Source organism: Salvelinus alpinus, chromosome 23 (assembly GCF_045679555.1).
Source record: "Salvelinus alpinus chromosome 23, SLU_Salpinus.1, whole genome shotgun sequence".
NCBI classification, from domain to species: domain Eukaryota; kingdom Metazoa; phylum Chordata; class Actinopteri; order Salmoniformes; family Salmonidae; genus Salvelinus; species Salvelinus alpinus.
Window position 1 is genome coordinate 9,849,122 of NC_092108.1, and position 18,542 is coordinate 9,867,663.

General features: G+C 41.7%; 1 protein-coding gene across 1 annotated transcript in view; it reads left to right on the top strand.

Moving 5' to 3' along the window:
• Window positions 1–579: 579 nt before the first annotated feature.
• Window positions 580–18,542, top strand: part of mfsd14a2 (major facilitator superfamily domain containing 14A2) — a 42,376-nt gene continuing 24,413 nt past the window's right edge. Inside the window, exons 1-5 of the mRNA XM_071360872.1 lie at window positions 580–795; window positions 7,664–7,759; window positions 15,289–15,351; window positions 15,731–15,858; window positions 17,551–17,665. Of these exons, the coding sequence (XP_071216973.1) occupies window positions 712–795; window positions 7,664–7,759; window positions 15,289–15,351; window positions 15,731–15,858; window positions 17,551–17,665 (486 nt within the window). The 5' untranslated portion in view covers window positions 580–711. The remainder of the gene's footprint in view (window positions 796–7,663; window positions 7,760–15,288; window positions 15,352–15,730; window positions 15,859–17,550; window positions 17,666–18,542) is intronic.

Consider the following 18,542-nt stretch of genomic DNA (forward strand, 5'->3'; position numbering starts at 1 on the left):
GCTACAGACAACAATGATGGCAATTTGAATGCACAAAAATACCATCTTGAGATCCTGAGGCCCACTTTTGTTAAGGTATCTGTGACCAACAGATGCACATCTGTATTCCCAGTCATTTGAAATCCATAGATTAGGGCCTAATGAATGTATTTCAACTGACTGATTTCCTTTGAACTGTAACCCCGTAAACTCAATGCAATTGTTGCATGTTGGGTTTTCACTTACATATTTGATGGACATGTCAATGTGCCAAACAACCAATAAACGAAGACGAGGTGAAAAGGTAACTGTAGACTACTTTTTATTTTTTGTATGGTGAAAAGGGACAGATGAACACATGCCGCCTACAATGAATTATATCAGAGCATGTGTTACTGTACTGCCTGAAATGATGTTCCTCTGTTCTGGCAAAACTTACAGATGATGTCGACAAAATACATTTTGTGATCAATAGTACAAACTTTTTACTGAACCTATCAAATCCAGAGGTTCCTTTTCCGCCTCCTTAGTGCCTGCCAATCAGGGCTAAGTCTCGTGCCGGAGGGGCGGTTTGTTTTTTACACAGGAAGATGGATCAAAATGAGGTGGGGATATGTGCATTGGGTAATCACTTGCTATGTAGCCAGAGAAGGCGAAGGCAAATATTGATCATTTTCCAGAGCTTATTACTGAAGTTACCCCTCTGACATCAAGAATGGACATAAGTTAACAATGACGGGAGAAAAGAAGAAGAAAAAGCGGCTGAACCGCAGCGTTCTTCTGGCTAAGAAAATTATTATAAAAGATGGAGGCAGTGTGAGTAACGTTAGCTAACATATTTTGCTATTTTTCTTCGTTAGCCTGGTAGCTATGTACATTGACATGTTTTGCATGATATTTTATTTTGCTTGTTTTATCAAGTTTAGCTACCAGTTGTTTTCGGGCTGGGCAGTTTAACATGTCAGCTCACTAGTGTCATGTCAAACTAGCAGCTGTTGGCTAGCTAACGTGAGCTAATGTTTGCTAGGTGGTACAAGTTGTAACGTTACTGTTAAAGGAAACAAGACACAGCGAGTTAAGTCAGCTGTTAGCTTTGAGCCACGCGTCATCCGAGTTTGTTTGGTGTTTGACGTAAGATGTTTTTTAGCTTTTAGATTAAAATTGTGCCTCAAGTGTATGTGATGGCTAGTCAAGCTACTGTAGTATTCAAACAAAGCAAATCGAACACGTTTAACTCGGTGTCAGTTGTTTGCAATGGTGTAGAAAACATTAGGAACACCTTAATAATATTGAGTTGCACACCCTTTTGCCCTCAGAACAGTCTCAATTAGTCGGGGCATGGACTACAAGGTGTCGAATGCGTTCCACAGGGATGCTGCCCATGTTGACTCAAATGCTTCCCAAGTTGACAAGTTTGCCGGATGTCCTTTGGGTGGTGGACCATTATTGATGCACACAGGAACCTGTTGAGCGTGGAAAAAAACCAGCAGCGTTGCTGTTCTTGACACACAGACCGGTGTGCCTGGCACCTGCTACTTCCCGTTCTAAGGCACTTAAATATTTTGTGTTGCCCATTCACCCTCTGAATGATACACAATCCATGTCTCATGGCTTAAAAAACATTATTTAACCGGTCTCCCCCTTCATCTATACTGATTGAAGTGGATTTAATAAGGGATCATAGCTTTCACCTGGTCTGTCTGTCGTTGAAGGAGCAGGTGTTCCTAATGTTTGTACACTCTGTGTAGATAAACATAAGATCGCTAATGCTGTGTATAGGCCAATGAGAGGCTTTGAAGCAATAGGTCGGCCATGTTGGCACTCCCTAGAAGGAGTAGTCCTCCATTGGAATGAATGGAATTCTATTGTATTTCAATTCGTTGTTTTTTTAAACTACTTCACCATCGGTTCAGTTATTTGAATTGCATGAGGTATTATTTTTTTCTCTGCACTCATTGCGCAGTTTCTCTGAAGCTAAATCCGATCAAGACCAAACTGTGCAATGTTGTAGGGTATTGAATTTTCCATTCCTTTTTTTATGTTTAGCTCACATAATATAATTGAAAACTATGCATTAAGGTGTCTGTAAAAGAATAAACATGGCAGCAACCACAAAAAAAATCAATCAATCAATCAATGCAATTCTATAGCTTCCAAAATAGTTTTTACAGTGGTTGGGGAGAGCCAAGATGGAGGCACGGTGGCTTCAAAACAATGAGCCCTGTCAGTCATCTAGTTTGTGTGTGTGTTACCAGTCAAAAGTTTGGACACCTGCTCATTCCAGGATTTTTCTTTGTTTACTATTTTCTACAGTCTAGAATAATAGTGAAGACCTCAACTATGAAATAACACATATGGAATCACGTAGCAACCAAAAAACTGTGAAACAAATCAAAATATATTTTTTTGATTCTTCAAAAGTAGCCACCCTTTGCCTTGATGACAGTCTCAACGTCAACAGTGAAGAGGCGACTCCGGGATGCTCCTCTGTCCAGTGTCGGTGTTCTTTTTTGCCCATCTTAATCTTTCATTTTTATTGGCCAGTCTGAGATGTCTTTTTCTTTGAAACTCTGCCTAGAAGACCAGCATCCCTGAGTCGCCTCTTCACTGTTGACGTTGAGACTAGTGTTTTGCGGGTACTATTTAATGAAGCTGCTATTTGAGACATTCTAATGTACTTGTCCTCTTGTTCAGTTGTTCACCGGGGCCTCCCACTCCTCTTTCTATTCTGGTTAGAGGCAGTTTGCACTGTTGTGTGAAAGGAGTAGTACACAGCTTTGTACGAGATCTTCAGTTTCTTGGCAATTTCTCGCATGGAATAGCCTTCATTTCTCAGAACAAGAATAGACTGATGAGTTTCAGAAAAGTCCTTTGCTTCTGTCCATTTTGAGCCTGTAATCAAATGCTGATGCTCCACAAAGATACTCAACTAGTCTAAAGAAGGCCAGTTTTATTGCTTCTTAATTAGAACAACAGTTTTCAGCTGTGCTAACATAATTGCAAAAGGGTTTTCTAATGATAAACTTGGATTAGCTAACACAACGTGCCTTTGGAACACAGGAGTGATGGTTGCTGATAATGGGCCTCTGTACACCTATGTAGATATTCCATAAACAATCAGCCGTTTCCAGCTACAATAGTCATTTACAACATTAACCATGTCTACACTGTATTTCTGATCAATTTGATATTTTAATGGACAACATTTTTTTGCTTTACTTTCAGAAACAAGGACATTTCTAAGTGACACAACTTTTGAATGGTAGTGTAGGTATGCACGTCAGCTTTGACATCGGTTTTGCACATCGGCGTTAACTTCTACTTCATCACCATCCAGGAGCATCCTCATCAGTAAAAAAGCTGACTAGCATAGCCTAGCATAGCGCCACAAGTAAATACTAGCATATAAATATCATGAAATCACAAGTCCAAGACACCAAATGAAAGATACACATCTTGTGAATCCAGCCATCATTTCCGATTTTTAAAATGTTTTACAGCGAAAACACAATGTATTTCTATTAGCTAACCACAATAGCAAAAGACTCAACCGCATATTTTCACAATTTTCTTACCGCATAGGTAGCTATCACAAAACTGACCAAATAGAGATATAATTAGTCACTAACCAAGAAACAACTTCATCAGATGACAGTCTTATAACATGTTATACAATAAATCTATGTTTTGTTCGAAAATGTGCATATTTGAGGTATAAATCATAGTTTTACATTGCAGCTACCATAAAAAATATCACCAAAGCAGCCGGAATAATTACAGAGAGCAATGTGAAATACCTAAATACTCATCATAAAACATTTATGAAAAATACATGGTGTACAGCAAATGAAAGATAAACATCTTGTGAATCCAGCCAATATTTCCAATTTTTAAGTGTTTTACAGCGAAAACACAATATAGCATTATATTAGCTTACCACAATAGCCAAACACACAAACGCATTTATCAGCAGCAAAAGGTAGCGATCGCAAAAACCAGCAAAAGATATTAAATTATTCACTAACCTTGACAAACTTCATCAGATGACAGTCCTATAACATCATGTTACACAATACATATATGTTTTTACTCGAAAATGTGCATATTTAGCGGTACAAATCGTGGTTTTACAATGTGAATACGTAGCCAAAATGCACAAAATTCTCCGGAGATATTTTGGACAGTCATCTAATCAAATAACTCATCATGAACTTTACTAAAAAATACATGTTGTACAGCAAATGAAAGATACACTAGTTCTTAATGCAACCGCTGTGTTAGATTTTTTAAAATAACTTTAGTACGACATACAGGTTACGTTATAGCGAGACAGCGCCCGCAATAAGGGCGGCAAATAGGACTAAACATTTTCCACAGAAATACGAAATAACATCATAAATGGTTCCTACTTTTGCTGAGCTTCCATCAGAATCTTGTACAAGGAGTCCTTGGTCCAGAATAATCGTTGTTTGGTTTTAGAATGTCCTCTTCTCCTGTCGAATTAGCAACCATAGCTAGCCATGTGGCGCAAACGTGCCCAACTTCACCTGATGCAAAGAAAAGAAAATTCCAAAACTCGCAATAAACGTTCAATAAACTGATACAACTCGGTTGAAAAAAAACTACTTTATGATGTTTTTATCACATCTATCAAATAAAATCAGAGCCGGAGATATCTAACGTGTATACCGAAAGCTTTTCAGAAGGCAATCTGGGGTTCCTTCTCGCGCCTTCAAAGACAATGAAATTTCCAGACACGTCATTCCAAAAGCTCTTGTTCGGCCTCAGATCAAGCTAGACACCCCATTCCACCTCCCACAGCCTGTTGACATCTAGTGGAAGGCATATGAAGTGCATGTATATCCATAGATTTCAGGCAAATTAATAGGAAGGCCCTGGAACAGAGCCTCGATTTCAGATTTTTCACTTCCTGTCAGGAAGTTTGCTGCAAAATGAGTTCTGTTTTACTCACAGATATAATTCAAACGGTTTTAGAAACTTGAGTGTGTTTTCTATCCAATAGTAATAATAATATGCATATTGTACGAGCTAGAATAGAGTACGAGGCAGTTTAATTTGGGCACGATTTTTTACAAAGTGAAAACAGCGCCCCCCCTATTGAGAAAAGGTTCAACTAGACATCGGGCCGATACCGATGTTTGTATTTTTAGCTAAATTCGTCCGATTCCGATATGTTTACCGAATTCTTTTTATATATATATTTTTATATATCGTGCATCCCTACATGCATACTCACTCACTGGTTGGATGTGTTGCTTTCCTAGGTAGCTAGCTGAAGCATGAGGTTGATACAGTGTCTGTAGGGATGTGATGGCTATAAAATGCATGATTTGTAAATGTCATCTGAAAGGACTGTATCAAACTTCATGAATTGTTGTCAGTTAACCTTTCTAGGACACACGTTCCGCTAGCAGAACCCCTCGACAACATTCCGCTGAAAAGGTAGCGCGGGAAATGCAAAAATATTTTTTTAGAAACATGTAACTTTCACACATTAACAAGTCCAATACAGCAAATGAAAGATAAACATCTTGTTACTCTACCCATCGTGTCCGATTTAAAATAAATAAAATGCTTTACAGCGAAAACACAACACATGATTATGTTAGATCACCGCCAAGTCCAAAAAACACACAGCTATTTTCCCAGCCAAAGATAGGAGTCACAAAAAGCAGAAATAGAGATAAAATTAATCACTAACCTTTGATGATCTTCATCAGATGACACTCATAGGACATCATGTTACACAATACATGTATGTTTTGTTAGATAATGTGCATATTTCTATCCAAAAATCTCAGTTTACATTGGCGCCATGTTCAGAAATGTTCAGAGTCACATCAAATAACAGAAATACTCATCATAAACTTTGATGAAAGATACATGTTTTACATAGAATTAAAGATAGCGGTTGCATTAAGAACAAGTGTGTGTCAGATTTCAAAAAAACTTTACGGAAAAAGCAAACCATGCAATAATCTGAGACGGCGCTCAGATAGAAACAACATATCTCCGCCATGTTGGAGTCAACAGAAATACGAAATTACATTATAAATATTCCCTTACCTTTGATCTTCATCAGAATGCACTCCCAGGAATCCTAGTTCCACAATAAATTGTTGTTTTGTTCGATAATGTCCATTATTTATGTCCAAGTAGTACACATATCCAAACGCTCGTGCAGGTCCAGGCGAACTTCGGACGAAAACTTCAAAAACGTATATTACAGGTCGAATAAACGTGTCAAACTAAGTATGGAATCAATCTTTAAGATGTTGTTAGCCATAAATATTCAATAACGTTCCAACCGGAGAATTCCTTTGTGTCTATAGAAGTAATGGAACGCAAGTCGATATCATGTGGAATGTGCATGACCAAGACCTGGCGCTCTGCCAGACCACTGACTCAAACAGCTCCCATCTGGCTCAACATCACAGTAGAAGCTTCATTCAACGTTCTACAGACTGTTGACGTCTAGTGGAAGCCGTAGGAAGTGCAAACAGATCCATATCCCACTGGGATTTCAATAGGCGATGAGTTGAAAATCGACCAGCCTCAGAATTCCCACTTCCTGTTTGGATTTTTTCTCAGGTTTTGCCTGCCATATGAGTTCTGTTATACTCACAGACATCATTCAAACAGTTTTAGAAACTTCCGTGTTTTCTATCCAATCGTAATAATAATAACCATATATTAGCACCTGGGACAGAGTACGAGGCAGTTCACTCTGGGCACGCTATTCATCCAAAGTGAAAATGCTGCCCCCTATCCCTAAAAGGTTAATGACTTTGTCAGTTCACACTACTCCAAACAAAACGTTACCTAGCTGGCTGAAATACGAGTATGAGTTTGCTTGAGTTTTGTCCCTTCAATTCAGGCTTCAATAATAACCAAAAGGTCAATGATCTTGATTGAGTAATGTGGTCCTTTGGAACATGGTTTGGGTAGGTACTAGAATTGAGACTTTGAGACCACTTGTTTATGTTGGCTATAGTCTTGAGCCAATGAGATCTCACGAGAACCATATGTTCTCAACAATAATAGTTTGGATTTCAAATAGCCTTTGACACGGTCTTGGTTACCTGCAGACTAGCTTGATCTAGGCGATGGCAGTCAGAATGAAACTAGCCATCCTTGACATTGCATTGCATGATTTGTGGTCTAGAACGAACACACCCAGCCCTACTTTTACAGCAAATGCGGCTTTCCCACCTCTCTGTCAAGACTCCCATGTTCCCTCTTCCATCTCTGGGGAAGTATACGCTTCTGCGTTCCTCCCCACGCATGTAAAAGGATTGGATTGGTGTTGGCATGGGTAGGGAGTTCCATCATATTTCACCAGTCTTTTCCTTTTAAATTCATGAACAGAAGTGAACATGTTCGTGGACACTTGGGGTTAGAAGGGCAGTCCCACTCACTATACTCAGCACCTGTTGCAGTTTGGTGGATGTTCACTCACACTGCTCACACTACTTTTGAAACGATTGTTGTCCATTGGCTATTTTAAATTAAAGTTTTGTGGTTGTGCAGTCAGCATTTTGGAATTGTATGCCTGTCAGCTAATCTGATTTTTTTTTTCTTATTTTCTCCTCTCTCCCCCCTTCCCTCCTTTTCTCTTATCTCTCTTTTTTCCGTTTCTCCTCTCTATCTCTCCATGCTGTAGCCCCAGGGGATGGGTGAGCCCAGCGTCTATCATGCTGTGGTGGTGATCTTCCTGGAGTTCTTTGCCTGGGGGCTTCTTACCACACCCATGCTAACGGTAGGTTAACCCCCCCCCCCCATCAAACCCCTGAGACCACGTGCTCACCACGCCCATGCTAACGGTAGGTTAACCCCCCCTCCCCATCAAACCCCTGAGACCACGTGCTCACCACGCCCATGCTAACGGTAGGTTAACCCCCCCCCCCATCAAACCCCTGAGACCACGTGCTCACCACGCCCATGCTAAAGGTAGGTTAACACCCCCCCCCCCCCATCAAACCCCTGAGACCACGTGCTCACCACGCCCATGCAAACGGTAGGTTAAACCCCCCCCCCCATCAAACCCCTGAGACCATGTGCTCACCACGCCCATGCTAACGGTAGGTTAACCCCCTGAGTCTACGGTCACGTCCCTAGAGTGCATTACTGTTTTCCAGGACCCATAGGGCTTATGCAGTGATGCGTACTGTAGAGCATAGGAGTAGGTCACATAGGACTGCTCACAGCTGAGCTCACCACGCCCATCCCCACAGTAGAAACTGTAAGTAGGTAAACCACCACACACCTGTGCCCACCTGCTCCCCTCAACTATGGAGCTTACCTAGGACTACATTACATACAGTCGTGATACAACCCATTTCCACGGTAACCACCACCACCAGCTGTTCTCTAGCTTATATTGGTCTACGTACAGTAGGGAACGCAACGCCTGTGTCTGTTCCACAAATTTACCACCGGCTAAAGCTATGACGTCTTGGGCCTAACGACACTCATGCCAATATATCCTCTAAACACCGGCTTCTCGGTCATTATCACATGAGTAAACCACCAACTGGTCTCAGGTGTGACTCACACCTGAGCCCAACTGCTCCTCTCAACTATTAAACCCACGGTTAGTGGTTACTTAGGGATACATACAGCTGGGATATACAATGCATGCTCATTGGCTACCCTGCCCATGATCACAGTAATCTACAACCCACCTTGCTACTGTATGCAAAACAAGCTTCAACAACACATGCCCACGCTAGCCCAAATGGCCATCACACCGGAGGCCAAAGCATGCAGTACGCCTCGCGTCCTGAGTTTGTCCTGACCACATTACCTGTCTGGGAGAAGAAGAAAAATCTAACTCAAGGTCCTTGTTAAAGCGTAACTATAAGGTGTGATTGATCATGATGAACCACCTGATGCAAAGCATTACATTCAGGGACTTTTCTATGCAGAAAACCATTTGGCCTGCCGCCTAAGTGTTTCGGGCCGCCTATGCCCCCCCCCCCCAACTTATACATCTCAAACCAGATATAAAGTATGTAGAAGAGATAATGGATATAAATATATTTTTCAATAAGATTTTCTTTAAGAACTAACAATTTACCAAAATATAAGCTTGACAGTCAGAGAGAATCTAAAATTCCCCAAATTATTCATTCAGAAGTATTTTGGTCATGGCCCCATTTGATTTTGTTTTAACGTTTGTGTCACTCAAATAGCATAAGCGATGGAAAGATGTGTAGAATAGCAAGACATTTGCTTTAAAACCGCTAAATTGTCACTGCGGCCAACGAGGGCCTCTAAAATGTCAAGTCGGCGATCGCACCGTTGGCCATACCCCCGCCACGCCCACCACCTAAGCCCCATTTTGATCCAGGAGAAACCCTGACATTATGATGTTTCTCATCAGTCTCAGCTCTCTATAGGTGTCTGGCCAGCCATGTTCCACTAACCACTGAGCCAGCCCCGTTGCACACCCCCACTGAGCACAACAAGCTCTTAAATCACTCTGGATAAGAGTGTCTGCTGAATGACCAAAATGATAAGAGCCCTCGTCCCCCAAAAGGACCGGATTGTATATAGCATTCATAATGACTGTTTTATGTTGCATTCATACCTCCCACCCATTCCTAATTCTTTCCTAAGCCCAACCAGGGAGTGACATTTCCCAACAAACAGCTGCACTAACGGCTATGAATAATTGAATTGATAATGAAATGTTGAGTGAGCCTGATGACGCAGCCTGCTGTGTGGATGAGAGGCTCTGTGTCGGTAGGAACTAATGGACTGAATATGTAAAGGGACATCAAACAGTGTATTATTTGAACTAGGTCCCTTTCACTTTTGAAAGGGCTTATCAGAAAGCGAGGGGGGGGGGGAGAAGTTCAGTGCAAGGTTGTTATATGGCTGAGTCCCAAATGGCACCCTATTCCCTATATAGTGCACTACTTTTGAGAAGGGCCAATAGGGCTCTGGTCAAAAGTAGTGCACTATATAGTGTCGTGGAATATTCTAATCAAGTGAGAGACTGTCATTTCTTCAAACAATCATCTTTATTTAATTATTGCAATAATGAGGCTGGTCGACCCCCTCACCCTTGAGTGTTGGACCGAGTAACTTTACCTTTACACAAATGCAGAGTACTATATATAGCTGACACTAACAATACTCACTCGTGGTTGGTTCAACCCCTCCCATGCACACCAAGGAGCATCATAAGCCACTCTGGGTTCATCCTGTCATTATCTGCACGTGGGTTGTTGCCTTAACCCCACCCTGGATTAGTCTCCCAGATGCAAGGATGATTTTGACACAAGCAGGGATTGTTCTACTCCTTAGCTGTTAAGTTCATGTTTTAAGTATCCCTATATTTCTGTTATTACGGGGCTATCACCCAGGCAAGAGTGCGCCTTCGCGGGAAGTCTTGCTGTTAATGGACCTAGCCTGGTGTGCGATGGCTACCTTGTAGTGTGTTCATACGGTATAGGAAACTTTAAACTGTATAGAAAACTTTAAACCTTGTCGTTGTGTCACTTCGAGTTAAAATAGACAATAATGTGTTTTACTAGGGATAGCTATGTAATGCAGTCTTTAACTCATTTGTCAGCTCAAGCCATCTCTGGTGACCATACGCCCAGATTGGCTGCAGGGAACTAGAGTGGAGACCATAAAAACACAGACACTAGTAGGACAGAAATGTCTTACTATTAGTTAAGTATTAATTGTTAAACATTTAATATCAAATCAGGTAAAGATGTAATTTTTCTCTCACAATAGGGAATAGGGTGCCATTTGGGACGGGGCCTAGATTCAGGCAGATATTAACACGACTCCCCTCAATGGAAGAACTAATGAAAGAAGTAATCATATCAGACAAACTATATACACGTTTACTATGGCTCTAGTTACTTTTCTCCCCAACCAAACAAATGATAACCACAAACAATCTTTGAGCTACAATATTGACAGTCACAGATGTTCATTACGGCACAAGGTAGCAAAACGTTTTGCAACGTAATAAGAAAACAAGTGTTTAACTTTTTGTTATTGGACAAGTGTTAAACAAATCAAATGTATTCTTCAAAGTAGACACCCTTTGCCTTGATGACAGCTTTGCACACTCTTGGCATTCTCTCAACCAGCTTCACCTGGAATGCTTTTCCAACAGTCTTGAAGGAGATCCCAACATATGCTGAGAACTTGTTGGCTGCTTTTCCTTCACTCCGCAGTCCAACTCATCCCAAACCATCTACATTTAAAAAAAATGTAACCTTTGTTTAGCTAGGCAAGTTAAGAACAAATTCCTATTTACAATGACAGTCTTGTTCAGGGGCAGAATGGCCGATTTTTACCTTGTCAGCTCGGGGATTAGATCCAGTAACCTTTTGGTTACTGGCCCAAGGCTCTAACCACTAGGCTACCTGCTGCCCCAAATTGGGTTGAGGTCGGGTGATTGTGGAGGCCAGATGATCTGATGCAGCATTCCATCACTCTCCTTCTTGGTCAAATATCCCTTACACACCTTGGAGGTGTGTTGGGTCATTGTCCTGTTGAAAAACAAAATGATAGTCGAACTAAGCGCAAACCAGATGGGATGTTATATCGTTGCAGAATGCTGTGCTAGCCATGCTGGTTAAGTGTGCGTCTTGAATTTTAAATAAATCACTGACAGTGTCGCCAGCAAAGCACCATCACCTCCATGCTTCACGGTGGAAACCATACATGCGGAGATCATTCGTTCACCTACTCTGCATCTCACGAAGACATGGCGGTTGGAACAAAAAATTCCAATTTGGACTCATCAGACCAAAGGACAGATTTCCACTGGTGTAGTGTCCATTACTCATGTTTCATGGCCCAAGCAAGTCTCTTCTTATTGGTGTCCTTTAGTAGTGGTTTCTTTGCAGCAATTCAACCATGAATGCCTGATTCACGCAGTCTCCTCTGAACAGTTGATGTGTCTGTTACTTGAACTCTGAAGCATTTATTTGGGCTGCAGTCTGAGGCGCAATTAACTCTAATGAACTTATCCTCTGCGGTAGAGCGAGGGACCTCTGCGTCTTCCTTTCCTGTAGCGGTCCTCATGAGAGCCAGTTTCATCATAGAGCTTGATGATTTTTGCGACTGAACTCGAAGAAACTTTCAAAGTTATTAATTTTCCCGATTGACTGACCTTGGTCTTAATGATGGACTGTCGTTTCTTTTTGCTTATTTGAGCAGTTCTTGCAATAATATGGACTTAGCCCTATTTGGTAAAAAAACCATTCTGTATACCACCCCTAACTTGTCACAGCACAACTGATTGACTCAAACACATTAAGGAAAGAAATTCCACAAATTAACTTTTAACAAGGCACACCTGTTAATTGAAATGCATTCCAGGTGACTCAAGAACCTGGTTGAGAGAATGCCAAATGTGCAAAGCTGTCAAGGCAAAGGGTGCCTGCTTTGAAGAATCTCAAATATAAGATATATTTTGATTTAACACTTTTTTTGGGTTACATAATTCCATATGTGTTGTTTCATAGTTTTGATGTCTTCACTATTATTGTAGATTGTAAAAAATAAAGCAAAACCATTGAATGAGTAGGTGTGTCCAAACTTTTGACTGGTACTCTCAGAGCAAAAACAAAGCCATGAGGTCGAAGGAATTGTCTGTAGAGTTCCGAGACAGGATTGTGTCGAGGCACAGATCTGGGGAAGGGTACCAAAACATTTCTGCAGCATTGAAGGTCCCCAAGAACACAGTGGCCTCCATTCTTACATGGAAGAAGTTGAGAACCACCAAGACACTTTCTGGAGCTGGCCGCCCGGCCAAACTGAGCAATCGGGGGAGAAGGGCCTTGGTCAGGGAGGTGACCAAGAATCCGATGGTCACTCTGATGGATCTCTAGAGTTCCCCTGTGGAGATGGGAGAAAGTTCCAGAAGGACAACCATCTCTGCAGCACTCCACCAATCAGGTCTTTATGAGAGTGACCAGACGGAAGCCACTCCTCAGTAAAAGGCACACAACAGCCTGCTTGGTTTGCCAAAAGCCACCTAAAGACTCGCAGACCATGAGAAACAAAAAATCACCTGTTTTCGCTTCATCGTTATGGGGTATGGTGTGTAGATTGTTACGGTACAGCCTTTTTCCCCTCAATGTGGAAAAGGTTAAGGGGTCTGAATACTTTCCGAATGCACTGTAAAGTTCCATAAATGTTTTAAACTGGTACCGAGGGACCTTCAGGTGAGGCATGTTGGCATCAGAGCAAAACATCCGACATGTTCTGGAGAGTCACACAGGTCATATCAGTGTGTAACCCAAACTGTTCGGACGCTACAGACAGAAGTTGGCAGATCGGCTGTACCGACTTCAGACGAGTCCCAAGACGCTTGTGGAATGGAGAACACCATCGTGTATGTGATTCATCTTTTCATAGAGGGGTCAAAATAGTTTTTAGGCCAAACCGTTCGGCCGCTACAGACTATTTTGTGAGAAGACCGGTTTTCGGGATGTCTCATGGACTGACAAACACCGCTGTAACTCACCTTTCAGATTTTTTTTTAAAGGGGATTTTTGTATTATGCTAATTCGATTTTGGCAGGGGTGCGGACATCGCCTTATTAAGCGAATCAATGTGATCAGTAGATCTGGCACCTGTTAATGGCTACATTACGTTAATGATGATGAGCAGGCTGCAGACTTTACACATTTTAAATGAGCCCAAGGCCAACCTTGCGTACCACAATATGCATCAGGTCAAGCATTTTGGTTCGTCTAATAAAATTTTAATATTGAGGCAGGGTCCTAGTGAGATCGTGTTGCTGTAGGTTAGTATCATCGCATTATCACATTTCAAAGTCATACATTTTTTTTATTACAAATAATCAATGATTCAACCTGTTTGTGCCCAGTGCGTCGACTCTCTACCAATGCGATGAAGAGGATCTTGCGTATTATTTGAAACTTCTGTTTTACTGTTGATCAGCAATTTCTGCATTTTAAGCTGATTGGCCACTCCTTTTTAAGGGCCACAAAATAACAATGGGAATTAAATGTTTTCTCAAGTTGATTATTATAATACGATTATTGTTATGGTAACAGTAAATGCAAATAACAATCTAGTAATCATTACTCTTAATGTTGTAAACACTTCTATGATATTATATGAAGGCTAAACTTTTTTCCTTTTTTAAAATATATTGTTAAACCCATTTCCTAGTATTTCCTCCTAATTACATTTTTTACCATCTTCATTGCGGGACTTTTATTTTGAAGGGACTCACCGAGGTCACGGCCTTAATCTTTCTTCTCAAGGTTTGTATTGAGTCCATGTCCTCCTAACCAATACTCAGACCCTGGCTGTGTCAGAAAGGGAACATTATTCCCTATATAGCACACTACTTTTTGACCAGGGCTCGTAGGGAATAGGGTGGTACCATTTAGGGTGCAATCTGTCCTGTCTGACTCTGAATATGCACAGGATCATGTTCCTACTGGTGTCAATGACCCCTCCCTCACTTGTTCTCAAGCTGTGACCCCCCCCCCCCCCATCTCAAATACTATAGACTTTTTTAAAACTGCATGGCATTGATTTAGCCCATGTATTTGGACTGCCATGCCTTACTTCTGACCTCTGTATCATTTCCCTCAAATGCACAATGTGCCTGCTTGCCTCAGTGTGTTTCGGTGACCTCCCTTCAGTTAACAATGTAACAAAACGTTGTACTTTAAGATACCTAACTTTACACAGTGTGCTGGAGTCCCATTCGACCTTTCTACCTCTGTTTTTAGTTTCTGTGACCTAACTAATTGTATTTGTTATCTCCGATGCAGAAAGGTCACGATCAAATAATGAAGTGGATATTGTGTAATGGGTATTTTCCTGTGCTGTAGTTTGACTAACTGTTGACCTAAGTGAACATTTTTAAATAGTTGTCATTTAGCAGACTCTTTTTATCCATAGCGATTTACAGTTTGTCCATTCATCTTAAGATGGCCACATGTCGTAGTAAAGTACATTTATCTTCAAAGTAACCATCAGCAGTGTCAAAGGGCATTCTGTTTTGGGGGGGGAGAGTTACTGATGTGAAGACCAGTCACCTTAGGTCATAAGTCTGTTACCCTGTACTAATACAGACACAACAATTATTTTTGTTTTGTCTCTTTTTTATATTGAAGTCGATATTGTGAAAGTGAATGCATGAGTACTTTCCTCTGCTTTAGTTTGACTAACACTGAAGTGGTAACACGGTACTGTGTGGGTTATCTTACTGTAGGCTACTGTATGGACACAACAGTTGAGGTGTTATCTGTGTTTGTTTCCCAGGTCTTACATCAAACATTCCCTCAACACACATTCCTGATGAATGGGCTTATTCACGGCGTCAAGGTAAGATAACGACAGTTTACAGCGGCCTAGCCTGTTGCAGTCTAGCCTGTAGCTAGGACACTCGTTAGGTAAACTCACCATGTTCCATTTTAATCTTCGGTTGTTTATGTAGTTGGGTGTGTAGATGCTGTTAATCTCTTGTTGACTGTGTAGTGGAGTGTTTCAATTATGTTAACCTCAGGTTGTCTGTGGAGATGTTGGAAGGTGGGAGTGTGTATGCCTAGTATAGTAGGTTGTATCATGGGAAAGCATGGACTACTGGACTAGAGCCACAAACAGTACGTGTGAAGGATTGTCCATGTTAGTTAACTGTTAGTTACTCATTATTTCAGTGCCCAGATCACCAAGGTCTCCTCATTCCTCTCCCTCTCTCCCCTAGGGTATTCTGTCGTTCCTGAGTGCTCCTCTGATTGGTGCGCTATCAGATGTATGGGGTAGGAAGTCCTTCCTGCTGCTAACGGTCTTCTTCACCTGCGCCCCCATCCCCCTCATGAAGATCAGCCCATGGTGAGAACACGTGCACACACACTACATCACTAATCACTATGGGCTGTGATTGTGCAGAGCCAGATGAATATATATATATTTTTAAACATGGTTAACTCCAAGTGTGTAGAGACATAAAGGTGTTTTTAAAGATGCACTATGCAGAAATCGCGCCGCCATTTCCTGGTTGCTACAATTCTAATAGTTCTAATTTCAGTTTGTGACAAAAAACAAGCAAGTAACGTAAACTCACCCCATTCCGTACAAATGTGCGCAACCGCAACATTCAAACGAGGCTACAAAGAAAACTAATGGGACTGTAGTGACTGTGTTGACTTCAAAATCGGGGGTGTGAACTACGTTTCTATTCAAGCGTTGATCGACATGGTAATGTCTCTATAGTATTGGAGAAAGGTAGAGAACTGACCCGCCGTTACATCGTGGCGTGTCATGTCGTAACGTACAGCACGCATAAAGCAACTATTTCTGTCTTACAATCTCTCTCCACCAGGTGTAGGACTTGTCTCATCCTTTAAAAACAAGAAATGGACAGTGACTGGGGTAGGGGGGGATACCTAGTCATTTTTTGCGTCATCCTTGCATGCGATCATCATTCTCAAAACCGCTGTTTACTTCTAAGATCACTTTAGCACCGCCCTAAAAAACAGATTCAAATTCGACACAAACCTTCAAATAGGTATGTAATGACACATTATATAAACTCTTTATAGTGTTTTATTTACATTTTAGAGGCGTTAAGGTGAGAAGTTGGACAGATCGAGTGAAAAAAAGCAATTTTCCCACACATCTCTCCTTCTCACTATCACGCATTAGTTTCGCTTCCCCACCCGCCATTTGTACAAAGACCCGGCGGGGCTCATTGCCTTCTTGAATCATGCAGAAATGGGCAGCGTAGGGGTCATGTAATTGATTCTGTTGGAAAGGGGAGAAATTATGCTTTACAATGGCATTGACATTACAGTTGATCTGGAAGTATTACGTTTTTGGGGCGCTAAAATAACGTCAATTGTACGGACCAAGGGGATGTACAAAAGTCAGTGAGTTTACATTATAGTATAGGGCCTTCAAACTCAACTCTGGACATCGAAGCCAGTTCCACTGTATTTTTTGTTCATTGTTTCCCTCTAATTAGGGACTGATTTAGACCTGGGACACCAGGTGTGTGCAGTTAATTATCAGGTAGAACAGAACCAGCAGCCTCCGGACCTTGTAGGGTAAGAGTTGACTACCCCTGGTGTAGAGAATCATTGTACCATCCAGAACCGCTGCGAAATACATTTTCATAACCAAAACAATTGTATTTTCACCCGTTTGAAGCTGGTGTACAAAACCGAAAGTAAAAGACGCGTGAACGGGAAGCATAGAAACAGCGCACATAGACCAGATCTACCACTTCTTAGACTTGCTTTCAATGTGACTGACAGATCTATAACACACACTTTTATGTGCATTGGGTCGGGTCATCCAAGAAGTTACATATTGCAGCTTTAAGTTCAAGAGTAGATTAAGCAACTGCCCCCGTATCGCTGGCCCCGTATCGCTGCCCCCGTATCGGTCGCTTCCCTGTGGTTCAACAGGACCTCCACTGTAGTGGTATCCACAGTCACAATAGAGCTATACAGACTTGCTAACATATCACCTGACTCATCTCTTCTCCTCCCTCCATTCACCTCCTTCCCGTCCTCTCTTCAGGTGGTACTTTGCAGTCATTTCCATGTCTGGTGTGTTTGCCGTCACCTTCTCTGTGATCTTTGCGTATGTGGCGGACATCACGGCAGAACACGAGAGGAGCACAGCCTACGGATTGGTGAGGAGGGAAACTAAATAACAACCTAGATGGACATCCTATCAGTGTTATTTTTGCTGTTTTATATACAGTGGGGAGAACAAGTATTTGATACACTGCCGATTTTGCAGGTTTTCCTACTTACAAAGCATGTAGAGGTCTGTAATTTTTATCATAGGTCCACTTCAACTGTGAGAGACGGAATCTAAAACAAAAATCCAGAAAATCACATTGTATGATTTTTAAGTAATTAATTTGCATTTTATTGCATGACATAAGTATTTGATCACCTACCAACCAGTAAGAAATCCGGCTCTCACAGACCTGTTCGTTTTTCTTTAAGAAGCCCTCCTGTTCTCCACTCATTACCTGTATTAACTGCACCTGTTTGAACTCGTTACCTGTATAAAAGACACCTGTCCACACACTCAATCAAACAGACTCCAACCTCTCCACAATGGCCAAGACCAGAGAGCTGTGTAAGGACATCAGGGATACAATTGTAGACCTGCACAAGGCTGGGATGGGCTACAGGACAATAGGCAAGCAGCTTGGTGAGAAGGCAACAACTGTTGGCGCAATTATTAGAAAATGGAAGAAGTTCAAGATGACGGTCAATCACCCTCGGTCTGGGGCTCTATGCAAGATCTCACCTCGTGGGGCATCAATGATCATGAGGAGGGTGAGGGATCAGCCCAGAACTACACAGCAGGACCTGGTCAATGACCTGAAGAGAGCTGGGACCACAGTCTCAAAGAAAACCATTAGTAACACACTACGCCGTCATGGATTAAAATCCTGCAGCGCACGCAAGGTCCCCCTGCTCAAGCCAGCGCATGTCCAGGCCTGTCTGAAGTTTGCCAATGACCATCTGGATGATCCAGAGGAGGAATGGGAG